The following is a 26,457-nucleotide window of genomic DNA, read 5'->3' as shown; positions in this document are numbered from 1 at the left end:
TTAAATCCTCCAAGAAACAAATAAACTCTTTTTGGCAATGCAGAAAGCTCATCCTTTCTACCTGGATTTACTGTTTTAACATTTCTGTTAATAGAAATCCTCATTTTATCAGCGATCATCATCTATACCCCAAACAGAAATGCAACCAATCCTATTAGTTTACAATTAACATTTTTCATATAAAATAATCTCAGCAGTTACACACATCCACAAATAAAATCACAAAGTGATGCACAGCACAAAGCACCAGTTCAACTGCAGCATTCTAGGAAAGGCTGGCACTAACATGGAAGGCAGGAGTCACCTGGTTCAGAGCATAAAACATTAAATAGATACATTTATGATAGAAGTAATTTTTAATTCTTTATAGTGATAAAAGAGATAAAGGGACAGAAAAGACACAATCTCCCATATCACAGCATATCCAGTGGCATGAAAGAGAAACAAATGGCTCCTGAATAAATGCAGATCAAGTATCTTAATCCTGAAGTATGACTCTATTTTTATTATATTACATATATGAAACACCTGAGATGAATTTCTAACACTCTAAAAGACAACAGTGAAGATCCACAAAATACTAGTGAGCTGTCATTACAGAAATCAGTAAAAAACAAACATATCTCACAAATCAACTGATACTGGCAAACATATTTCTAATCTTTCTAGACAGGAAATATATAAGAATAGAATTGCTCAAAAGATAGGCAGTGTCTGGTTATAAAAACACAATCGGGCTACATCAGCAACAGGGTATTATTTTCTTGCATGTCTCATCCAGCTCTAAATTGTTCTCTACTGCCAACACAAAAAGTAAAGAGTCAAAATAATTATTAGCAAAACTTCTCTGTGTAAAAACATTAATTATAAGCTTTGTTTTCTGCACTAAGGTTATTTCTTGGACTTTCTATGCAATACTGGCATAAAGAATTATCTTCCTAACATCACAGCCATCTGTTAGGGATAATAAGCATCAGTAAAGAATTTTCAAACAACAGACAAAAATGGCAATTCAGACATACCAGCAACTAATTGAAGAAATTATCAATACAATGCAGTAAAAGAGAAACAAAAGTTGTGATCCTGTATCACCACTGATACATACTCTTTAAAAATTTCTATTAGCTATACTGAAAACTATCCTCTACTTCTATTTAAACTTTGTAGAGTTCAGGGCTTGATTTATTTTGAATCCTGCAAAATCTGCCAGTGGAGTGAGTGCAGCACTTATCTGCAACTTCTTGTCTTGCCAGCAGTTGTGACAACAAAGAAAAAAATCATCTTTCTGCTGGCAGCTGGAAGGTGTGAGCACACTTTGAAAAGAAGCAGGTGAATGGTATCATTCCAAACCTCTTCAGCATCTTTTCTTCATCTAAAATTTAATCCTACAAGTGAAGCACATGAATACTTTTAAAAATACAACTCAAAATATATAAAATGAATGGGCTCCAGGTCACCATTGACAAAACAGTAATGGAAAACCAATACAAGTTAAACTGAAAGTAATAAAGTTTCCTTTCTTACATGTTTAATGGGGCTACAGTGCTATGCCCCTTCTGGAGAATTTTAACAGGAATGCCTTCCTGTACACTTCACCAGCAATACAGTTTTCCTTGGAATCTTGAGATACAGAGACAGTTGTGGGACACCAGCCTTATCTCTGCATGCCTGTAACAACTTCCTTGCTCTTGTAGGATGGTTTTTCATCTGCTCCCTCTCCAAGCATCTCTGGGGAGGGATCAGCCCTTAAATGCTGAATTCTGCAGCCTCAGACACACTCACACACATTCACACACACCCACTCTTGCACACCAGGCTCCAGGTTCCACTCTCCATGAACCAGGCATTCTTAGCCAGCAGGGCAGACTGGATTTTTTTTATTCCTATTTGAATGACTGGGAAAAATGTTTTTGAACCAAAATACAAACTACAGTTATAGAAACAAGGATTTTAACAACCCCAGTCTTGCTCTGTATCTGCCTTACCCAAGCCCTTGATGAATATCTTGGCAGGCCAATGTTCCTTAGTGCAACTCTGCAGTTGTCTGTGTCCATTGTTTTCCCTCAAACAGCTCTGTGACAAATGCTTCTGTCTGTTTAACCCTGAGAAAGTGCTTCCACCCAGCAATTTCTCTTTTCCTGTGGTTTTTACTTTGCCAATTGAAAGCAGCAGGTTGGCTCTGGGAGAGGTTCAGTTTGCCCAGCTGCCTCTCCCACCACTCTGTAGTGACAGTCCCCTGTTTGCTGAGGATGTCTTTGTATTAGTGGGGACATTTTCCAGTCAGCCTTGTTCATTTAACAGATAAATCATGCAGTAATTGTTATTTCAGCCATTACACCTGGCTCTAACTCTCTAATGTGCTTAACTGCTTGCTAGACCATGAATAACTACAAATACACATCTGCCTTGCTCTTCTCACCCCAAAGAGTTCTCTTGGAACTCTTCTTTGGTTATTTGGGGTTTTACTGTGGACTATCTCAGCTAAGAACTAAAATCACTACAAATATTTCCCATTTTGAAAAAAGTCACTGCTAGAAATGAATAAATTTATTAAATTATTACCCTCCTACTGAAATACATGAACTATAGATAAACTATGATGTAAATGTGATGACTGTTTACCTGAACACTTTTTTTGGAAGCCAGAGTTGTCTTTTTGGTTTGTGTTCCATTTTTCAAGCAATAATCTGTTTGAAAGAAAAACAAACCCCAAAGAATTCCATCAGTTTTTCACAGAGGCACAGAACACCTTGGAGTCTCTGCTTAGCCCTGTCCTTGGGTGATTTTTCAGGTATAATGCATTTTAAAGCTCTTTGCAGGAAGTTTTGCCTACTACTCCTATTGAACTGGTGCTTTCTGGGTCTGGGTTGGCATTTAGGAAGAAACATAAGGATCAATACAATTTAATTGTCCTTCACTCCTATTCTAGACAATTCTCCAGGTCTATTTTTTTTATAAAACAGACATTGGGAGTCAGATATTCTTGTCTTCATTCCATGAAATAATAAATACAAAGATTATTTATAAATACTCACCTCCAAGATTTTGCCTGCTTTAAGAAACTTCTAGCTTTTGCTACTTCTTGAGTAAGGTTCTTTAGATCATCTCCTTCAAAGTACGGGAAAACTGGATTCTGAAAACACAATTAAAATGTTTTAACTTATTTATTGTTTTCTGTTTCCCCACCTGAATTAACTGATCCTAAGCTCTAAATTTCCTTACTTGCAGAGAAGCTCTTGGTCTTACAAGGGGAGAGCAGAGCCAGCCTAGATTGAACCTGGCTCTTTTCAGTAACATTTTTCTGCTGTGACAATGCCTGAAGTCTCATGCTGGAGAATTCATGTGCTAAGCACTGTATAAGGATTTTACAGTTAAATGAAACACAAGATGGGAAGGATAAGAAGACAGTAAAAGCTGAAGTTAGCTTAAAAACCACATGCAGACACACAGTATATTTTTTACTTCTCTTTCAAAACCTATATTGCACTTTGTATTCCTTTTATGGGCTTGGGCACCTCACCAAGGCAGCAGAAAGGCAAAACCAGATACTAAGATTTCTCTTTTTACTTTTAATATGAAATAACTTAAAACTTTTGTATTATTTTTTCCTCGTTATTTTTCTTTTTTAAATGAAGTTTCTCTACTGCTGAAGAACTAAGTTGCAATGAAACAAAACAAACTGATTTATTGAACATACATCTTCATCATCCAGCCCCTCTGTCAATATTCTGTGTGCTGCTAATTGTCCATCTTCACCTCCAGAGCTGCAGTGGAAGCGCCCTCCTGTTTGGGAAGCAAGCTTCTTCAGGAATTCAACAGCTCCTCTGTCAGCACAAAGTAGAAAACTACTTAGGAAAAATGTTTCTGAAAGCAACAGCAAAAGAATTTCTAAGAGCTCCTCAAAAATATGACATCAAAACAAACACACTGAAGGCCATGATTATAAATTCCTGTATGAAATGCAGGCCATGGGGCAGAACCTGTGTCAGAACAACCTTCCCCATAGCACAGACTTCTGACAATGAATAAACTAGTCATTTTAACAGATTTTTGTTTTGTTCTTGCAAAGTATCATATACCTGTCTGCACAGCTAAAACAAATGGTGTGGATTTTAATATCTTGTTTCTTTATCAATCTTTCAATTTCTTTCAAAATCAGACTGCAACTGGTGTCTGGTTTTCCATCAGTCAATAGATACAGTGCCTCTACACCTTGGAAACTGAGAGCCTTCTGAAAAGCAGAAAATAAGCTTAAATAATCAGTACATTTATATGAAATGTTATGCTTCAGAACAAAACCACCATTCCAATCATGTAAGATAGTTTATATTTGCCAATATATTTATATTTGATCATTAACCAACTTAGTTTTGTCTTTTAATTTTTGCTTATTAGGGAAGGGGATCAAGGATATAAATTTGAAAATTTAAGTAGATCATTTGTAGCATAAGACAACATATTTATAAGCAGAACATTGCCAAAAATTGACTCACTGAAATAAGAAAGTTAACTGGTTTTGGACAACTAAAGACAGAAAACTTTTACATCATATTTTATGGGAGTTAAAGTTGTTTAATGTCTGAAAAGCAGGCTCACTAACACTTGAATGAATATTAGGAAAGTTTGCTACAGTAATTGACTCAGTGGACATCTCTGTAATATACACATGTCTTGCAGCTCTACTGGACTTCATTCATGATGAATGCCATAACATTTATTTAGAGATTGTGCAAGGTTGTCTGGAAGAAGAATCATTCATTAAAGGCAACATTTCCTTTTGGATTCCATTTTTAAATCTCATAAAATTGCAAGTTCAGTTTTAAATTATTATTACTAGTTGATTTCCACACTGAGAATTTTTATAGGAGAAAAGTTTCTTCACCTGTTACTGAAGTTCAAGAATTGTACTCAAAACCCATGAGATCCCAACAAACACTGCTTATTTAAAACCCTGTTTGGGTCAGAGCAACATAGCACAGCCACAGCTGTACATAAACAGCAGTTTGAGCAACTGGCTATTTCCCCTCTCCAGTATTCTTTGAACACAAATATTAAAAATACTATTGATACTGATATTTGACTTTTTTTTAAAACTTAGTATGAGCAATTAATTTGAGTATCTATAAGCCCTGGGGCCAGAAACAGTGACTTGATTTCCAAAGTGTTCAGTGATTTGCATATAAAGATGTTGTGCATTTTGACATCATCATTTCCCTAGGATGTCACCAGTGAGGTTGGAAGTGTTGTACCCCCACAGACAGGCTGTGCTCCCCAAGCTGTGGCACACCAACCTGTAAAGCTGCAAGGATGCAGGAGCTGCCATGAGCATGGCATGTGGCAGCCCACTGCACAGCATCATGGCAGCTTTCATCAGTTGCCTCTACAAGATGCTCTTTCCAACTCTCTGTATTTTCTGCAAATCTCAGCAGGTTAAACCTGAGGAGAAAGATGACCCACAACATTTAACCCTAACCAATACAATGAGTCACTTTGGTAAGACAGTTTTGAAATAAGTAAATACATTAAACTAAAAAAAAAACCAAACACAAGCCCAACAGTAAAAAAAACCAAACCCAACCACACCCCCTATCAAAGATCCTGGTGTTGGATTAAGATCTTCAGCATTGGAAAAGTCAAAAAGCATATTTTACTCTGCATGAACAGAAAATCTGTGGGAGTGCTGAGCCTAAAGGGTAAACAGCCTACAGCCTACAGAGGCTCAGATCTTAGAGAGTTTACAACTTAAAACTGGTAAAAGCAACAGAAAAAGCAGCTCTTGTCACATGCACATTATACTCTAACATACAATAATTACTGGAATTGTGTTTCAGTGCTGTATCACTGTAATTATTAAGCAATCTGATTATATAATAATGAGTGCAAATTTCAGTCTTTATCAGTAATTCACCATACCTGACTTCATTTTTTCTCAGCTGTTCCCAGATAAGGGAGGTAAGTTCTTTTGTGACAGGTGGCAGGTATGGGCCCATGGAACCAGATGTATCAATCAAAACACAGACATTTGTTTCTACAATGGTACCAAACCATCTTCTGCTTCCTGGGCCACAACATTAAAACCAATTAGGAGTTATTACATAGGCTTATTTTATAGAGCATAATGTAAATCTTCATTCTTTAGGGTAATTCTGGGCACATTTCTACATAATTAAGTCTAATCTATGTGGCAATTACATACTTGAAAGGTTAACAATAGAAAAGTGTTTGGCCATTTCAAAACTAGCACTATCAAATATTAGTTACTAGCTAATTGTAGCAACTTGCATTAAATAATTTGTGCTTTACAATCCAGTAAAAAATTAAACAACTTCCTGAGAAAGATCTTTATGAGCAATAGAGAGATCAAAACAGTCTTCACCAGTAGTGATGCTGAATTTCTAAGCAGGGCACATTCTAAGCAAAACATGCAGAAAAGCTAATTTTGTTTGTGTATGTTCCTGTATATATTCTGTTGATAGAAAGTTTCTACTCTATTCACAAAGACCAAAACCTAATAATTTGTCAGCAAGCAAGATGTTTATCAGTTGCACAGATGCTGAATTCTCTTGTATTGACAAAAATAAGTTTTACCTTTCAATGAAATGCAAGACAGAGAATCTTTATTCACACTGAAGGTTCAGAGCTACATTCAGATCCATCCTACCAGAACAGCAGACAAGAAGGGTTTGTAGATATTTGACAGCAAACCAGAGGCACACAATACCTGAGAGAAGCCACTGCACTCTCTGGATGTAGCGCTGCAGCACCTTCTCCAGCTGCTCTCTGTAGGTTTCCAGCTCTCTGGGCTGAAACTGCAGATGTTTCACAACCCCCTGGAAAAATTCAGTTTGTACAAGAGCAGCTCACTTCAGGAAATCTGAGCTGAGCTGCTATATATGCAATGTTGGCATTGGACATCAGGGAGATGTTTGTCTTTTTATTTATGAAATATACTAGGAAAAATTCTGTGACTGTTGCTTGCACTTAACTTTCCTATGCTTCTCTCCAGTCATTACACAAACTGAAACAATCAAGATCCAACATTTTCCCCATTTCAACTCACACATGAGTTTGATAAATTTTACTTAAATTTTAAAAATTATTTTTCATACTGTATGAATGGAGGAGATGCTACACATTCTAAAGAACATGCAGTTTGGACTTCTAACATGCTAAATGGTTTTTTGCAGTGAATAAAAGACCCTCTCTAGCCTGCTAGTGGAAGTATGATTTGGAAAGAACAGGGAAGAGTGGAAAGAAGTCAGAAAAATCAATCAACATTCACTAAACAAATATAAAGCCTTTCAATAATGTAGGTGTACCTGACATCTGCAAAAACCTACATTGATTTCTGCACTGGGGAAGACAGAACAGTATTTTGCTGATACTTTCTTGTGCAGAGACTCCACAGTTGTCTTCTGGTGGGTACAGCTTGGACCAAACATCAGCCTGGGCAATTCCAGGTTAAGCTTTTTAATACTGTACTTGGTCAGCCACTTGTAAGACAAACAAGCAGAGCAACTGATTGTTGGCAAATACAGAACAGTTTAAGTAATAACACATTGTACAGAATCACAGTTAACATTTACATTATTTCAGATGGATAGTTCCAAAATGGCAATTTATTAGTAAGGAGAAAAATACCTCTTTGCTTGAACAGATTTCCTCTTCCTCTGGCAATTTGACAGAGCAAACAGTTTTTTTTACACACACTGCCTTGGGATATCTCTGATATATTGTACCTATTTAAGAAATGAACAAAGTGTCTAAAAAAACCACTTATTTAAAAAAATTGTCATCTTCAAAAAATTCCAAACCAAATCAACCATGTTCAAAGGGCTTTTCCTTGGGGCACCTTCAACCAAAAGATCCCAAGGGACTTTACAAAAGAAAAAAAAAACCAAAAACCAGGCAAAAAGTTCCACCCACCTGCATCTAAAGTAAAAATCCTTACCACTGTTTGGTAAGTGAAACTCTCTCCCACTCACTGTTCAAGGCACCCTGGTTATCAGGGACTTACCATCCTGCCAGTTTTATAATAGAAGTGCTGATAAGAAAAGGGCTTCACCCATCCATCCTGATAACACATACCCACATTTCTTCCTTCTTCAGTGTAAAATGCAGACACAGAAAGCTCTGGCTGCTTCCTGGGTTTGTGCTTCCCTTTATTCTCAGTCTGAGGCCATTCTTTTACTGTTTGTGCTACAAGTAAATAATAGATTAAAAACCTCATTAATTTAGCTCAGCTGGATAAAACTCTTACATGAGCAGAACCCAACCCTGTTCTCATCATATATTCCTATTACCACAATTATATATCCTTCGTTTTCCTTGATACTGATTAAAAATATTACAGCACTATTTCAGCAGCTTTCATAGAAATGGAACTTTTACAAATAAGAAATTACCATCAGGAAGAATGTCACAGGAGTTAGTTTGAAAAAAATTAGGGGTTTGAACAAACATAATATTTGTTGGAGAAACCAGTTAACTTTGTACAGAGCACCTCAGATGCAAATATGAATCTAGATTTCTGAACACTGCTACATATCAACATCAGGAGATTTGAAGACTCAAATTTAACGTCAAGAAAAATAAACTGCAAATGTTAGTGATGATACAAAGAAAAAACTGAGGAAAATAAAAAAAAAGAAATGGAGGAAAAATGAACTGGCCTTTGAGGGTCCAGCAGTAACTGGAATCAGTTTAAGAGCTTTTCATATACCAGGAGCAGTTGGAAGAGTTGGCACGTCACACAACCTGACACTGCTGTTGTGCTTTTCCTTCATTACTAGTTCACAAATAAATCAAGTGGAATGGCATATTAATTAAAATGGGATCTAACAGATTTAGTGGCAATGTATACATTGAACTAATAACATAATAAATGTCTGAACAGCTGAGCCTGATAGAGGTCAGGTATTCAATCCCAGGACCTGGAAATCATTGCACAGCTGGGCAGAGTTCCTTCCTTGCACAGGGTAGAAGCAAATGAGGTAAATTACAGCTAAAACTCATCCCAAAGGAATTCCAAAACAAGCACAATGGTTCCTATAAATTTGATTAAAGATTACAATTCCAGGTATTTCTAAAATCTTAATTTAAATCTCTAACTTAAATACTGTCTTTAAAGCAAAACCCAAAAGAAACTGAAGACAAGAAGCCCCTAATCCTTCAGACCTGGTGGAATTCCTGCTTTGGCACTAGGAGGACGCCATGCCAGTGCTCTTACAGGAGTATTTTTCTCTGCACCATGGTTGTCTTTAACATCCTTAAGCACCTTTAATAACAAAAAAAAAAAAAGTAAAAAGTGCTTCAGATGGATCATAACTGCATTATTCTAAGCTGGAACTATACTACTTTATTATTTAGTTCCTGCTTCACTGTGGCTTTGACAAATCCACAGAGTGCCATGACAACACATTAATTTGCAGTTTCTTGCTGGGTTAAATAACTTTAATGACTCTGTTTTCATTTTCTTGCCAATATCATCTGCTACCATAAACCTGAAGACTAACACCTACAGGGAGAGGAGTTTGGACCATGTTTGCCACCTGAAGGAGCAGCCTAGTGTGGTAATGGCCCTGCTTTCTAGAATACAGTATTTAATGTCTTCCTCAGCATTTTAGAGACTACTGAAAATCTAGTGCTGACACCAGTAATTTCTCCTTTGGGTTTGGCTTATCCCTCTAGGGGCTGAGCAGCCTGCTAAACAGCACAAGCACTTGTTTAACCCTACTGTAGGATAAGACTTGCTGTGACACTGAGCCTTCAAGCAACTGACATCTAATTTAACATACAGCTCTACTATAAATATCACCAAACATCTGTGGACAACCCCATACCCCTTTTCTACAAGTTTAATCCCTGCAAAACTATGCTCTCTTGTCATCTCTGAGTAATTAGTTTCTCCTGCAGTTGTGAAGAGGTGTTGAGAATATGTCACTTTTGATAAAACAGCCTGGAAGGCCTACAAAGCCTTTGCAACATTCCCACACCTACATTCCTATTTCCTACATTCCCACACCTACAAAGCCATTCCCATTCCAAAGATGAGAACTGAAAGTTCCAGCAGACACTGGCCCTTTATGCATATTCCAGATGTGCACACCTACTCAAAACAGTCAAAATTAACAAACACAAGCAAAATCCCAGGGGATTCAGTAGTGCAGCTCCACAGAAATGAGCACAGCAGGCAGGAAACAAATCCTGAATCCTGTTTTTGTTTTATGCTGGCTCTCTGTGAGGTCAAAGCCATGCTACTGAGCTGCAGCTGTCTCATCTGTAAATGAGCAGAACATCACAATATTCAGTTCCCTCTAGAAAGACTTGCAAAACAGATGTAATTTGGTAAAGCACATTTCTGCTTTGCCTTTGTTTCCATTAAACATTAATTTTTAAGGTCAGAGGAAAGATTATTTAGACGCCTTTTGACACTACAGTGTGGTTCCATTATAATTAATTACTTAGAATGATGCACTTTTTGGTATATGGAGCATTTTGATGCAAACAAATTCAAATCTCAGTGCTGCTCTTATTTAACTTCTCTCACAAAGAGGAACATCCAATAGCTGGGTAGGATCTTTAATTAACACACAGCATATTAAAAATGGGACAATTTCAAACCATTCCAGCCAGATTCACAGCTGTGGCTTTAGGAGATGGCACCTTCTGAGGGTTTTTTTTCTCATTCCTCATAAGCACATTTGTGTCTCCTTCTGCTGTGAGGGGTTTCACAGACTGATTTCCTGAGCGTTGCTTTAAGGACTGCACCAGGAATGCACACTGAAATGGAAATCCACATTGCTTAGTAATTCACATACATGGAATTTAAGGAAATAACATTTCAAAGACAGGTATTTTGTATTTACCACTATAATTATAAATAATATTCCTATCTGACAATGCTTAACACCTCTAACTGAGCAGAAACCCCTCTGTGCTGTACTTGCTCAAGCAGGTATGGAAACCCTTCTTGCTCTGGGCAAACAGACTAAACCAAAAGGCAGCAGTGTACATAAACCAAGGCTGGAACAAAGTGGAAGATGGTGAAGCAAGTATATGCAACACGACAACTAAGTATTTTTAGGTGTCACTGAATAGCCACCAGCTCTTCTTTCAAAAAAATCCAACTTTTGTGACTCAGACTTGCATCCAAAAGGTTTCTCAGCCCTCTGGACAAGGTTCTTACTGTAGATCTCTTTCTACTCACACTTTTATAAGATGCAGGCACCATGCCAGGCTGGCTACACTGCTGCAGTTATTCTGTTGGATATTTTGGAAAAAAGTTATGTACATGGAATATGGTGAGATAGTCTAGTTCTACACCCTCATTACACCTGAGAAAACAACTTGTTTAGAATTATCAAAGCCACTGTGCTGACTGCCCTCCCTATACTGGGACTTACAAGAATGTAATGTTATTTATTTGCATATAGCATTTATAACTTTATTATAATGAAGAATTAATTTATTTGAAAATAATTCATCACAGGATTGGCAACAAAAAGGAGAATCACTTGAACTGTAGACTTGTATTTGCTATGGAATCATGGCTACTCCAACACCAGTCCCTGCAGTGCTATTGTGCAACTGCTTTCTAGTCCACATTTACTCTATGGTCACTATTCTCACACTCTAGAACATTCCTGCTCATCATAAAAGAATTTTGTCCAATCTCCTGAATTCTCAGCTGAACAAACACTGTTGAATTTTTTTAAGAAGAAACAAGTAATTTAAAAAGTTCTATGAATTCATACCTTTTGGGAGTAGTTCTTTGCTTTTCCCATTTCAGATATAATACTGGTAATATCATCACTTTCAAAAATACCTGATAATCAAATAGATGCTAATTAGCATGGGTTTCTTAAAGTGTACAAAATAACTATTTTTTAAAATGTACAACAATTTGCGCCAGATGCTAAATACCAATGCAGAGAATCAAAAAACCTTTGTTTCCTGCAAGCCTGATCATCTGGACTTATCATATTAATAACTATATTTTAAAGCATCTTTAAAAAGTCTAACAGAAAATGGTGAATTCAAATGAAGGAACAAACAAATTCCTTCATTAAGGCTGCATTATAATATTCTGCAAAGTGGCTGAAGGTCTCAATAACACTATGACCTGTTTTTATATCTCAGTGCTCTCAGCATATCTCAAAAAAGTAAACTACTTGATTTGGGAGTAAAAAAGCATTAATGAATATTATTTCATTAATGAAAAAGAAGTATGTGCTGACTTTCCTTTGCTCATACCTGTTTCTCCAAACCAGTGAAACCTCCCACTGGCTGCCTGTACAATTTCTTTCAAAGCACTGGCAGTCTCCCTGGGGGTGGCATAGCGGGCTGGAATGATCCCACTGGAGTCAGTGCCCTCTGTTACACTGAGCAGACAGACATGGAGCTGCAAATCCAAACCTCCACAAGCCTCAGCCACGTAAGCACTGATTGTGTGCTGTAAGACAGACAGAAAAAAACATCAGGGGTGAGCCTCTACCTCAGACAAGCTTCCATCTGCTCCACTGGTTCCTGAGTGATGTCCAAATGCTCCCAGTTGGAGCAGTTCAGAACAGGAACATGCCCTGAGCGGTGCAGTGGCTCCTCAGTCCCTGCAGACACACAACAATTGTCACTATTGCTGCTTACAGGGACAACAACCCCACTGCAGGCAGGGGCTGAGCTGGGCTGCATTTGGGAACCAAAGACTGATAGTGAACATCAATGCAGCTGTGCATTGAAACAAAGTAGGGATGAAATTGTCCATTTGTCCCTCATTTTCTTGTCAACCATATGGGCTTTAATAATTTCTTACCTGCCCAGAATTTCCAGATGTTTGGTAACAAAAGGAGGAGACACCTCACTGTACACACATAGAAACTCAAGGCTGTGCACACAGAGCATGGAGCACATTGACTACAAACATGGATCCAGGCAAGGGATTACTGGGATAAAAACAGCAGCTGTCTCTACACAGTGTGCTATGGAGCTCCACTGGAAAATTATTTTTGAATAATTTTGTATTATTTGGATTGTATGGTATTTTTGAATAATTCTGTACATGAATTGTACAGAAATGGTAAATTACAAAAAATCAGTTTGCTCCAACTCAGAAATCTGAAGCAAAATGATGCCCAGAGCTGGAATAGGAAAGGAAACATAAAAGCATGTATTGAATTTTCCGTAAATAATTAATAATTGCTTCCTCCAACACATGATTAACAATTGCCTAACTAATATGACTAACATAACTAACATTGATTAACTAACAGAAATGGAAGTTTTGGGATCCTGACAATTGTGCTGCCTTAGGTATGTAAAGGGGGAATATTTTGTCAATGAACTGTGATTGGCTATAAGGGGAAAAAGGCACGGGGAAAAAAGAGAAAAATAAAGTTGGTATTAGTTTTGATAGGAACTTAGAGAAGAGTTGCCTATGACACTCACTGTTTCCTGATCAGGTATTCCAGTAGTCAGCAGGTAGAGTCCCTGTGATTTGTGTTTATCTTTGTCTTTGAAGTCAACTTCCACTGCTCTTCTGAGGGCACTCATGAAATTTCTACTGCCCTTGCACTCCAAGCTCAACACCCACCTAAACCAAGATGTTTACAGTTCAAAGAATGAAGAAACAAAAGCTCTTGTTTCTGTTCAAAGCAATGAAGAGAACTAAATGTCTTAAATAACACTGCACTGGAGTCTAAAATTTTTGAAAATGACAGAGAGCAAAACCAGATTATATAACAAATTATTTGTTCTGGTTTCTGTATTGCCAGCATGGCAAACTAGTTTTTAAAGTAAGAGACAAAGCTTAAAGAGGAAAGAATTCTCTTATCATTTTACATGGGAAAATATTAATGTAGTAGAACTTACAGAAACAGAAATGAAACCAGAGGTATCACTTCTGTATTTTTACATATATATTATATACATATGAAACATAAAGTCACCCCAAGCCTATTAACTTTTACAATGCTGTTGTCACAAGAAACCACTATGAACAATCACTGTAGAACATGGCAGCCTGTTTTTGTAACATGATAAACTTACACAATTTTTTACTTGTTTGCAATTTTTCTCTGTGAAATTCACATACACAGGATAATTATTTGATCCTACCTCCAAGCCTTTTCTAAGTTTTCTGGCTGGCAAGGACACAGTTCCTGCTGCCAAGGCACAATGTCACTCCCAAATCTTTCACAGAAAGATAACAGCAATTAATTTTCATATTATAGTTTAGAACAAGCAAAAATATAAATTCACAGATGAAGAAAAATCTCATTTAGGGTATTACAGATATAAAACTGCCTGATGTCAACTATTTTCTATTGGAAACCATTTAATTATCCACATTTATCCATCACCCAAGGTTAATTTGATTTCATTTCCTGAATAGGATCCTACATGAGCTGGGAAGAGCTCAGAGGAAGGGCTGTGAAGAAGGAACTCCAACCCTCAGCTGCTGCCTGTACCTCTCTTGTGGGATAAGGGCTCTCACACCTTGTCAGGAACTCCATGAGCTGCTGGTTCTTACTTTTACCTGCCAGACACCTGCCCAGCAGCTGTGCCACATGTTTCTGCCTGCCAGTGCTGAGTACAGAATCTTACCACTATAATATATTTAACAGTATTGGAGTTACTGTAAAATTTAAAGGGTGCTCTCAGTTATGGCACCTGAGACATCAAGATCCTCTTCTGGTGCGTTTCTGACAGGTGAATTAATACTGTTATGAACAATATAGCAGGGTGAGTATTTGTTACAGGTATGATGCAATCAGTTCCAGTGACCCTCACCCAAAAAAGTGATTTTTAATTACTAATCTGATCTCTATACATCTGATTCATGCACTCACCAATAAGGACTAATCAGTGCTAGTCTTGCAAATACTTCACTAAAAAAACATTAAATACTAAAATATGCCTATTAGTAACTACAATCTCTCAGCATACTTCTTTCATTGCAAGGCATTACAGTTATTTTTAAAGACTTTTAAATAGTTACTTACGCTATAATATTGAAGCAATCCTTATTTGACATTTGTTCCTCAAGCAAAAGTCGCAAACAATGTTGGATATGAGAGATGTAGGCAGAGTTTGTCACTGATATATCAACAAGTACAACCACCCTGCAGAAGAAAAATGCTATTCATTAAAAAAAAGAAAAAAGTCTTATTTAATTATGTATTCTTATCTTTAGGGCACTGTAACTTGTCAGGGAAAGTATCTTCTACTTATGTATCAAAATGTATAAGGACTGAACCAGTATTTTTAAAAAAATCTGCAAAACATTAGGTGACATTTAAAAAAAAAAATAGGAACAGTAATGGAAATTTCTGTCTTTCCCAAACTATGAAATAATCAGGGTACTGGCAGTGCCATTAATGCTCCTGAACCCCAAACAGCCCCTCCCCTTCTCTGTACTAGAGTATCTAAAACCCTCCTGCAATGTGTGGATGTTTGCCACATGGAGAGTTATGGGATACTTCACTCTCCTGTCCCAGGCAGCACTCCAGGAACATTAATGGAACAGTAATATGAACAGTAATGTGGAATATTACTCCAAAGACAAATGGTGAAGGTTTCTCTCTCTCATCAGTGCCAGAGTGGTTGCTCAGGTATGGACTGACTGATGCTATTGAGCACATTCCTGTTTAGAGGAAAGGGTTAATGAGGAGCTGCTCAGCATGGCCAGTTTTAAGTCTTGCTTGCAGAGACAATGCAGGATGGTCACAGTTAATGGACAAAGGATAATTTGTGAGGAGTAGTTTTGGAAAGACCCACAGGTGTGATGGACAGTCTGTGGGATGTGAGTTCCCAGCACAAGAGAGTGGCCAGATGGGCTAATTCAATCCTTAACCAACGAGCAAGAGAATCTCTCGTAACAGGGGCCTCAGCTACCTTCCTTTTGTCTGAAACTCCACATTCAAGGCTTGTAAACAGGAAAAAGAGCAAATGTGCAACTGAGGTTGGGTAAGGCCTCAGACAAGATGTAAATAAACACTGTCCTCAAACATATTAAGACTTCAAACCTCACAAAAAAACCTCCAAAATCAAATACAATACCTTCTTTCACAAACACTTCCCCATATTCTTCTGCTAGCAACAGACAGCCAGTCAATTCGTTTCTCATAGATTCTTACCATTTTAGCAAGGACTTTCTATGCATAAATAAAGAAAATTTATGTTAAAAATAGAAAGTTCAAGTCTTTTGTTGCCAAATGATTAGGACAGAAATAACAAAATAGCATACTAATGAAAAAAAAATTCATTCATTTAGATAGCAACATTTCATTCTTAGTACAGATAAGAGAACACAGTCCATGAAAAAAACATCCAGTGATAAAAAAGCAACAAAGAATTTAAAGGTCTGTATCCCCACTTCACTTTTCCTCTTGCCACCATATTCCAAAACAGTGTTCAGGCATACCAAGAAAAGAAAAAAGGAGCTTTAAAAATACAGTTGTTGCAAGCTTACCCTTTCTTCAATAGCAATTTTAGGCAGTGTTCATAACAAAATACATCATTTAACATAAACACAACATTCTCAAACACATGTAATTCTTTAACAGTATCAATTTGATATTACTATTACAGTAATTTGTTTATACACCATGACCTTTGCAAGTCTATGTAGGTATTATTTGATGGCATATCAAGGTAGAAAAGGGCACTGAACTCACAAACAGAACTATAATTTAGCATGCACAAAACACAAGCATCTCCCAGTGAGCAAGAAGCCACAGAAGCTGCTTTTCATTTCAGCCACTTCACACCCTCCTTTTGGAATGGCTGTAGAGTTCCACAGACCTCACATCACTCCCACTTTAATGGATTACTTGCCCTGCCTGGAAACATTCCCATAGCCCTTTGTCAGGACTGCCAGTGAAGTGGGTAAGAAAAAGGACTAAGAAAAAGACCAATATATAGCAAACCCTGGTTGCAAACACCGCCAGACAGCTTCTCTTTCATCAAACTTGCCCCACTCTCTGATGACCTGCATTCTGACCAAGGAGGAAATCCTCAGCAATCACCTCTGCCTGTAAGAATCCCAGGGGCTGCAGACTTACATGGACAGCTGTCTGCACAGGAATCCCTGCAGCACTTAGCTAACAAGACAATTAATGAGGAATAATTAGATGGCAGTCTAGCCCTGACAAGGCCACATCATGTTAGACAACTCACCTGATAGTTGTACAGTACTGGCAGGTCAACATGGATATTTTTTACAGTTCCATCATACCACTCAAACTGCATCATCACTTTCTAGAAGGAGAAGTAGAGTTAAGTGTTTACAGAACCCAACATAAGATAGACTAACATGGAATTTCTTCCTGGGTCATTCTTAAGAATGACATTAAGTATTTGAATCTATGAATCTATGACTCAAATGCCAGTCTGTAGAATTTCAGCTAACTTATAAATTAATGATTTAAATTAGAAAGATGTAGCAATAGAAAGAAAAAAACCCCACAAACCCAGGGAATAAAAAGTCCCTCCTCACTTGCCTCATGCAGAGTTGATGATACTGTTTTTTTAAGGATAGGTACAAAATCTTCCACAGGAGAGAAAGCATTGGGAGCCAGAACTTGATAAAGGTCTAACTTTTTAGCTATAGGAAGAAAAAATACATTAAATAAAACACATAGTGTGTCTTTAATTCATGTTTCATACCTGTTAAGCTTTTCTTTCTGTGCTACCTTTCAATCCATAGGTCTTTAACCAGTCTGCTGAGGTTTTGGCCTGGATGCCTGGTGTTTGAATAACTAATGGTGCTTTGTGCCTTGGAGGCTTTGGGAAGAAGCTAGAAGGTGCTGAATTTGCAAATGCTGTGGAAACCTAAAACAGATTTCAAGAAAAGCTCTTGACAGTTTTAACATAATTTATTTTTACCCTCAACTCAAAATATCCAGCATGGAATTCTGGTGAACATAATTAAAACTAAAGTGCTGGGATTCCAACAAGCAAAACACTTTGAAAGTAGCTATCAGTGGTTCTCCTAAAATGGGTTTTTACTGGGGATTTAGAACCTTCTAAGTCATCTAAGAGTGACTTCTGCTCCACAGGTATCTACACAGTCCTTAGTAACTATAAGGTTGGAAGAGAGAAAAAAAAAGTACAGCATAGGAAGGATGAGGGGAAATATAATTAGAAATTTTATCCACAAAACATTCCTCCCAGACTTGTATAACAGTGCTACCAAGACAAGCCCTTGTAAGTTTGCAATGGATTTAAATGTCCAACTAAATCACACAGGAGGAAGTATCTTTTCAGCAATTTAAAGGACAGTTGGAACTTAATTTATATGATTGTGCATAGAATTAGGCTGGTGCTCCTGAGATTCCCACTATGATCACAGGACAATGCTCTTTTCATGCATTGTGGAAAATATTTAGTAAAATGTTTCCTTTACTGATTTTATTCCATATTTGCTCTGAACAATGGATTTTCAATAGAGAATACTCAAGGTTCACATATCAAAATACCTGATCAATCATACAATTTTTTTTATATTGTGGACAATTAAAATTTCTAACCCTAATTATCCAAAGTACCTCTGGAAATAAAAATATACATACATCTGCTCTTTTATTACCAAGGAAGCCACCAACTCTTCTTTGAAAACTCTGTTTGATGCTCTTGAGTAGGTCCTTAGCCTTCTGGGATTCCTGAAGTAGCAGATGAAAATCACTGCTATCAAAATTCTGCAATTATAAAAACAAATGGGGAAAAATAAGTTAACTATTGTTCAAACACCAACTGAAAGCAGCTTTCTTACTTTATGTGCAAACATCAATACAAGACTGCCTGGTATGGCAGAATTGAGTGTGACTGTATCTAATGCTCTGCATATAAATTAGTAATAATTCATAAACAAGACACTACTTTATTACTTTGAATCACTCTACAGTAAGCCACTACTTTTATCAGCCATAAGTCAGTAAACAATAACTGCAGGATTTATTGCACTTTTAGGGAATGTTTTCAGTTGCAGAAAGAATTAACCACAGGATTATTGAGCACATCCTCAGCATTTCTATGACAGAGACTTTCAGCACTAATTCTTACTATCAGCTTCTACCCAGATGATAATTATTTTACCTTCTAAAAGTGAAGAATCATCAGCAAGAGAGAAAAATGCTTTGCCTCTCTCCCTGTCACCTACCTCTCCCTGGGAAGAGTAGCAATGATAACGGCCTCCTACAGCTTCTGCAAGGTTCTTTAGAACTGCCTACATATAAAAATAGGAAGAGAAACAGTTACCTTGATTTGATAGTCTCTTTTGATAATGTGGTTTGTTGTTATTTAGTTCTCAGTTAAGACAGAAGAAGAAGATTTGAGATACATGTAGTGAGAAAGCCAAAATAATTATGTTTCCATCATTTGCTTACCAATCTTATTTTAATATGGCTGAAAAACTGAGTAAAGCAAGTTACAAGATGATGCTCCAAACAATTTTTTTCATGTGTGCAAATACACTCTGAAGAGAAAAGAACACTAATTCAAGAACTCTAGGTTAGCTTCCCCACAAGTTTATAAGAGAAGTTTATTTCAGGAAGTTCAGTATTAACACAATTACTTACAAGGGAAGCAGGGTTGCTGCAATCATATGTAACAGTGTGAATCTGCACTTTTCTCCCCAGTGTACACTGCTGTGCATAATCACATAATATTTCAAAAGACTGGTCAGGGCTGATTAAAAAAGAAAAGAAAAATATATTAACAATGGAAGTAATCAAATGGGAAGAAAAAGGCCATACTGAAAAAGATATGGAAAAAAAACTGGGAAAGAAATAATAAATCATAGGAATTATTTAGGTATTTAGCATTATCATGCTTTTGGAGGGATTTTCTCTCCATCTTTCAGCCATTACTGGAGCTTGGTTCTGTCCTGAAAATCTGGATGATAACAAACCCACTAGGATTCTATCTCCATTGAGAACAGCTTGTGAATGAAATGTTCTCAAGTATTCCCTTTAGCCCTGAAAACTAAAGATCAGGAGTTGTGCCTTTGGCCACTGTGAAGAAAACCTTTCAGCTCTGGTATGTAAGGATGTCCTGTTTCCAAAGGCACCAAAGAAAGTAAAACTTTACTTTATGTTTAGAACTTAGTGTCCCACACAGCTGTCATTTCCTGAGCTCTGATGGCTACCAAAAACCTTTCCTTGCTACACTTCTGTCAAGGACAGAAATTAGGGAATTTTTCACATAGTATGAACTTCTGGTTTATGTTCAGAGCAGATGTAAGCAAAACTTGGAACCTTGTAATCAACACTGTGTGTTCAATAAGTTATCTGAAATTTAAATTCAATTACTCTAAGTATCAGTCTTGCCAAGCTTACACCATCCCTTTTTGCACATTTAAAATAAAATACAATTAGTGAACTAGGAGTAAGGTAACACTCCTAGAATCCTTATTGTAGTCTTTTCCTTGTAAGCCCAACTCCATTATTGGAATTTTTAAATTATGACAGCAGAACTGCAGAATTTAAGTCCATAACTTATACAATCTCACCTGGTTTCATTTATTTAATCAGACATTCTAAGTTCTCCATCAGCACTACTAAGATCACAGAGATAATAATGTTTGAATGCTTAATGCTATTTTATAGCAAAATCTGTCTGATCCTCTAATCTTCCCAGAGGTGTGGACTCTTTCAATGACATCTTTAATGACATTTAATTGGTGTAAAACCAGAGCTAGCAGGCTCTCAATAGATTACTGTGCTAAGTGATCTTCAAAGGAAACACATAGCTTCATAACAGAAAGGAAAAGATTCATAAATAGTAAAAAACGGGAAGAAATAAAGGAATTCAAAGGTATAAACTAAAAATACATAATGCACGGATCTTGAATTTTCTCTTTATTTTTGTATCAAGTTCAGTTTCCTGTACCAATCCTGTATCCAGGTTAAATCTGGTTGTTAATACAGAAAATTAACTTACCAGCTTCCTACAATAAGGACCAAGGAATTCAGGTCTCTCATGGGAAGGACATGCCTCAAGGCTTTCAGCAAATTGCAGCCTCGACCAGGCTCCAGCTCTTGCACCCACTGTCTTGCTTCATGAAGCCTGGGAGAGGGAACAAGAAAAAGAATATTTAGGTGCTAAATAAGATAGATCACAAAGATTACTACAAACCACAGGAGCAGCTAAGATATTTTATATGTGAAAACCATCTTGAAACCACTGATCATGAGTCAAATTCATTGCTTTTCTCCCCTCTTAAAATCAGTGCAGGCACAGGATGAAAAACACTATTACCTACATGAGATTGCTCAAATGAAATGGAGATCTTGTCTGAAACACCTTGATTTTTCAGAGAAATTAACTTACTTACACATGGACATTGATGGTTTTTGGACTCTCCCACAGTGGTGAAATGTCTGCACTGAATGAGAGGCAGTACAATTCCTTCTTATAACAAAGCTGCTCATCTATTAAGCACTAATAAATAAAAAATTATGAATGCATTACTATCCATGCTGCTTCTGGCAGGGTTATTATGCAAAAGAATAAAAATAGTAATTTCCTAAAAATAGTTACAGCAATATTTTCAGCTACCATGAAAAAGCTTTCAAGAAAAACTCATGGAGATTCAAATATTTGGTAAGGATAGAGACAAAACCTGCAAACTCATGACATTCCAAATAATTTGTTAATGGGGCAGGAGGCAGGGATATTTATGTTACTGTTACAGGAATATTTTTACTGGCTACAGTTTTTCTCTTCAGCTGATGACCACATGAAACAGCAATGATCTAGAATGCACAGTCACACACCATGCAATTTCTAAAAAATGGTTACCTCACAATCATGGATAGGGCTAAACAATAGTTCACATATTCAAGCTAAGTAAACCAGACTGTGGAAACTGAGTTTTCTTGAAGGAGTTTTATTTGAAACACAAAAATAATATAAACTGATGGTAAATAATTCCTGTGGGAAACTGAATTGTACCAAGCATCAAATATAGACACTGAACCAGCTACATTATATCCATACATATACAATACATATACAATCCTACATATTCCATCCTTACTGTAAAAGTTTTCTAAAAACAAAGAACACAGCAAAGGACAAGTTTCTTCTGAGAAGACAGAAAATGATTAATTCACCAAGGTTCTGACAAAAATTGTGAAGTGGGCCTTACTGTGACAAAAGTTAACTTAAAAGAAACTATATTTAATATAAATATTTCTATGTACAATTTGGTTCTATCTCTTACAGCTGCTTTTGTTAAGCAAGTTTATTCCACAGAGAATGTTGATAGAATTGAAAAACTTTAACAATAACATTTTTCTTAATAATATTTTGAAGTATACTGGATTTGTTTTGATTTGGATTTGTTTTGGACATTAACAAATACTACTTTCAAAGACATTTGGAGCACACTTTTCTACAACAGAAAATTTCTATTCTATTTTATATTAGGATTTTAAGCAGACTGTTTTCTCTTTGGTTCCTGGCTTCTAGTTCCACAAAAGCTTGATTGGTATGTTAAAATAGGCAAAATTTGCTTTACTATGACTTACCAAAAGGTTCTTCTGAAAATCCAACAGTCTAGGTCCATAACTCAAGTGAGACACATCAACCAAAAGTCCAACTTTAGTTCCTTTTATGACACCGAACACCTTAGGAAAGTCACTGTAAATATTAGCTTATCTACACCTTAATAATTTTACTGTTTATTCTGTACAACACCATTTTTAGATCAAGCATTAGGTATTTATTTTAATTTTAAACTTTTTAGCATAAAGATGACAAAGTCAAGGAGGAAAAGAGAGAAAAAGAGAGTCCTACTGGTTCCCAGTTAATCCTTACCAGTTAATCATGTTACCTTCTTCCCAATAAAACTCATTCATTACTTGAGAGGATAAATAGGAAATAACTTTGTCCCCTTCAGGCTAAATCAAGCAACTTTGTGGAAACCAGATTTTGGAATGCTGCATCTTTCCCTATTCCCTTTAGGAGGGAGTTACATCTGAGCACTGGCACTGCCAGGCACAGTGTGATGGAGCAGCTGTGCAAGGGTGGGCACAATGAACCACAAGAAGCCCCACTCCAGGCAGAGGTAAAGCTCAGCATTGTCTGCTCCCATTTAAATTGTGCTGAGAGGACCTGATGACTAAGACTGTAAAGAGAGGAAAAGAGTAAATCTAGAAAGCAGAAAACTGCATACCAATGAAAGGTCAGGAAGAACAATCCACTGTCAACATCACTGCATATGATGTGTAACTTGTAGTAAATAAGGAAAATACAAAGGCTTTCTGGAAGCCACTTTTCACTAGTGAAAAGTTAATTTAGTCTTTAATGACAATGTAGAGTTTCATTCTAAAAATATACTGCAAAGCTCAGGTTACCTTTCTGCTGTCCTGCAGCAGCCACTGAATTCGGTGCTGATAGAGTTCAATCACTCTGACAAAAGGCAGAGCACACATTAACTACAGCATTCTCTCACATGGGTGTCAATGTAACAATCAACACCTGTCTTCATCACATCCCTTTCTCACAGGTGCAAACTCTGTGAGACAGGTGTTCTAAAATATGTTAAATATGCCCTTACACAACTGGTGGTTGCAGGGCTCACCACTTAACTACTTCATTCCCTAAAGCAGAACAACTTCCAACAGTTTAATATTATAACCTGGGGTAAAACAAAATGCTTCCTGTCCTCTAAAATTGTTTTACTTTAACCAATGATTTTTAATTCCATGCACATAGTGGCTACAAGTTGGCAAACAGAAAGTTTAAGGAACATTTTAAAGGGGCAAATGCATTTTGCTTTCTCAAAACAGAAAAGCTGCTTCTGTTTTATAAAGCCTGACACAGTGAGGTATGCTGAAATGGCTGCACTCTTATCAATTGTGAAGATTATTTTACAGCTTATTGAACCTATAAATTATATTATTTAAGTTTCTTGATTTTATAGATTTAAAATTCACTTTGAATACTTTCAATTTCCATGTCACATCTGCATCCATAGCTTGAAGCTAATCCAAGTTTCATGAGTATAACTCCCAGCTACACAGTGTTACATATGGAAACCTGACCAGGCCCTGGCTGCCTTTCTAAAATGAGCAAACTGCTTCACATCAACACCTGGCTGATAAACATCTTCCATAAAAAACCCCAAACCTCAGCTGCAGTGACATACAATTATCCCTTAATCTCAGCAGGAAGGATTTAATGTTGACATACTCTGAGGTGCCCAGAGACAACAAATTAAGATTTAAGGTAGTGTCTACAGTAATGGAGATACAGAATCAGTTACACATCAAAGCAGAAAAGAAGATGGATACTTACTCAGAAAGTCTGGATTCAAAATCAGCAACAGTCTCCTCTGTAAACTCCATCACTTCACCACCATTTCCTGAATTCCTGGAGCACTATGCGTGGTTAACATCAGAGATGCACACAAGTTAAGACTGACTAGAGAAAAGGCAGTGTACTTACAAAATAATATTGTCTTCATTTACCAGATACTCTAATGTTAATTGCAAAGATTCCAAACTGTAGCTTTTTATCCATTCTTCTGTTGTTTGCACCTTTTGAGACTGTGTTTTCTTCATTTGTCCACTCTACAGATTAAGTGAGAAAAAATTACATGCAGTATGAGAAATTAAATGTGACAAAAATCTAAGTCCTAACAAGAGTTGCTGCTAGGCAGTGCATGTCCAAGAACATAATTTTATGTACTGGAATACTCTTCTGAATGTGGGATACAAAGGAAAAGAAACTTTAACATCACCCTCAGACTGTGAGCTAAAGGAAGGGAAAAAAGAGATTAGTTTAGAGCAGACAGGAATGAAGACAAGAAATAGGAGAGCTTAGTAAAAGAATTAAAATAAATACCTCAGTGATTTACCAGAGAGGAATAAAAATAAGCATCTCTCAAACATGACACAGAGTTTGAACTTGGCTTCTGCCTTTGGAGGAAAAAATGCAGTATCAACAGCTGATCTCATTTATTGTTTTACCCAATTTGTTGTCAGATTAATCTCTGCAGAGAAACTACATGCAGTTTCTTGACGTGAGTGATCACACCATCAAACTGTCTGTGTATATATGCAAATGTATGTAAGGAAGCATATTAGTTGTCTATCAGTTTATTTATTCCCCACTGTGAATTTATAATGGGTCTGCATTACTGTACCAGCTGCTCCATTTTGTAGGAGAACTCGCCTACCAGCACATCTTGTGTCATGCTGCTATGTGTTCCCAGCAATGCATTATCTGGTCCTAGAGGAGGCACAGCAAAATCTTGCCCTTGTGGATGATCACCCTGTTGATGGAATTTTGTCAACCTACGAGACAATAATTTTATGAGAGCAATTCATTACCCATAATATTCCTCTATTGTCATAAAGTAATTTCAAGTTTTTTCTGTAGGAACTGTTCTTTGACAGTTGTTGAAGCATTAAGGTAATATATGATGTTTTGAAGGGATATAGTATATACTTTACATGAATTATAATTTATTTTCTATCTACATATGAAGTCTCAACTAGATTTTGTAATGGTTTCCTCACCCAATTTTTTCCAAATATTGATCGTTATCCAAAAACCATGCCATTTTCCTGATGTGTGTATCCATTATGTAAATAAACTTAGTCTTGCTAAAAATGAAAAGAAAGCATTAGAGCAAAAAAGTTAAAATCCTCAGGAATAAACACTCTTAGAAATGTATTAATATTATCAGCAACTTAAATGATAATTTACATTGTATGTGGGACAACAGCAAACTAAAAAATAAAGAGAAGTTACAATTATCCATTTATAGAAAACACATTTAGGAACTATTCTGCAGAGCTGCTCGTTAATGGATTTTATGCAGTTAATTATATGCGTGCACAGCTGCTGGGACACCGGCTACAGAGCTCAACCAGAAAAAGAGATTAACCACAGCAAAGCCCAGCGCGGCGGCGGGAGCCGAGCCAGCCGGGCTGGCAGTGGGTGGGCGAGCTGCCCTCGGCTTTGGGCGCGGTACGAGTCAAGCAAAAACCATTAAATCCCGGTTTTCCCTTGGCTGGGCTCCACCGCCTCCCCCCGGCCCAGGCCACCCGGGCCCTGCGGCTCACAGCGGGTGTCAGCGCAGCCCCTGCCTTCCCCGAGACCCCGCTCACCTCACGGGGGAAGAGCCCCGGGTCCCCGCGGTGTCCCATGCCCGAGAGTCACCTCAGCCCACTGGGGAGAGACCCCCTCGGCCCCTCCGACCCCGCACCGCCTGATGAGACTCACCCGACGGGGGAAAGGCTCCCCCGTGCCCGCCCTCCCCTCCCTAGCACCGCGCCCGTGACGGGGCAAAGGCTCAACCGTGCCCGTCCTCCCTCCCTCCCCGCACCGCGCCCGTGACAGCGACTCCCCGAACCCCTCAGCACCTCCCGGCACTGCCCCGACCCTTCCCTCGTGCGGCACCGGGAGCAGAGGGGCCCAGCCCGGCCCCGGCCCGCTGTTGCGGCG

At 37.5% G+C, this 26,457-nt stretch overlaps 1 protein-coding gene across 6 annotated transcripts; it reads right to left on the bottom strand.

The window, feature by feature from the left end:
- Window positions 1–484: 484 nt before the first annotated feature.
- On the bottom strand, window positions 485–26,434 carry VWA3A (von Willebrand factor A domain containing 3A). Of its 6 annotated transcripts, none has more exons than XM_054271333.1 (33): window positions 25,527–25,628; window positions 25,184–25,301; window positions 24,474–24,575; window positions 24,301–24,383; window positions 23,358–23,412; window positions 22,530–22,628; window positions 21,332–21,438; window positions 20,938–21,063; window positions 19,575–19,683; window positions 19,157–19,222; window positions 18,570–18,695; window positions 17,691–17,829; window positions 17,495–17,602; window positions 17,176–17,252; window positions 16,057–16,151; window positions 15,000–15,119; window positions 14,113–14,187; window positions 13,444–13,588; window positions 12,256–12,454; window positions 11,757–11,827; window positions 10,642–10,782; window positions 9,178–9,277; window positions 8,089–8,199; window positions 7,642–7,739; window positions 7,341–7,493; window positions 6,722–6,830; window positions 5,914–6,058; window positions 5,292–5,436; window positions 4,080–4,231; window positions 3,698–3,824; window positions 3,036–3,133; window positions 2,623–2,687; window positions 485–1,385 (listed from the first exon to the last, which is right to left on the bottom strand). In XM_054271333.1, exons 1-33 carry the CDS (start codon window positions 25,589–25,591, stop codon window positions 1,369–1,371), a joined length of 3,546 nt encoding a protein of 1,181 aa, XP_054127308.1. In that variant the 5' UTR covers window positions 25,592–25,628; the 3' UTR covers window positions 485–1,368. The 6 variants fall into 6 exon arrangements, with proteins under 6 accessions (XP_054127308.1, XP_054127310.1, XP_054127311.1 ...); XM_054271335.1 differs by lacking the exons at window positions 485–1,385; window positions 25,527–25,628 and adding exons at window positions 1,404–1,728; window positions 26,376–26,434; XM_054271336.1 differs by lacking the exons at window positions 485–1,385; window positions 25,527–25,628 and adding exons at window positions 1,404–1,728; window positions 26,376–26,417 and having other exon boundaries at window positions 25,184–25,279.
- Window positions 26,435–26,457: the final 23 nt, after the last annotated feature.

This window comes from Melozone crissalis, unplaced genomic scaffold, assembly GCF_028551555.1.
Source record: "Melozone crissalis strain CALT ecotype California unplaced genomic scaffold, PUWL_Pcris_2 ptg000012l_1, whole genome shotgun sequence".
NCBI classification, from domain to species: Eukaryota; Metazoa; Chordata; class Aves; order Passeriformes; family Passerellidae; genus Melozone; species Melozone crissalis.
This window is presented reverse-complemented; position numbering and strand designations above follow the sequence as displayed.

What these genes read in the sequence shown, in the direction of transcription:
- VWA3A (XM_054271331.1), bottom strand. Translation starts at nt 25,591, where the DNA reads ATGGATACACACATCAGGAAAATGGCATGGTTTTTGGATAACGATCAA. An exon ending in CAATATTTGGAAAAAATTGG is followed by an intron (nt 25,302 to 25,526) that starts GTGAGGAAACCA and finishes ATTGTCTCGTAG; the next exon opens with GTTGACAAAATTCCATCAAC. An exon ending in AACTTAGAAAAGGCTTGGAG is followed by an intron (nt 13,589 to 14,112) that starts GTAGGATCAAAT and finishes ATCTTGGTTTAG; the next exon opens with GTGGGTGTTGAGCTTGGAGT.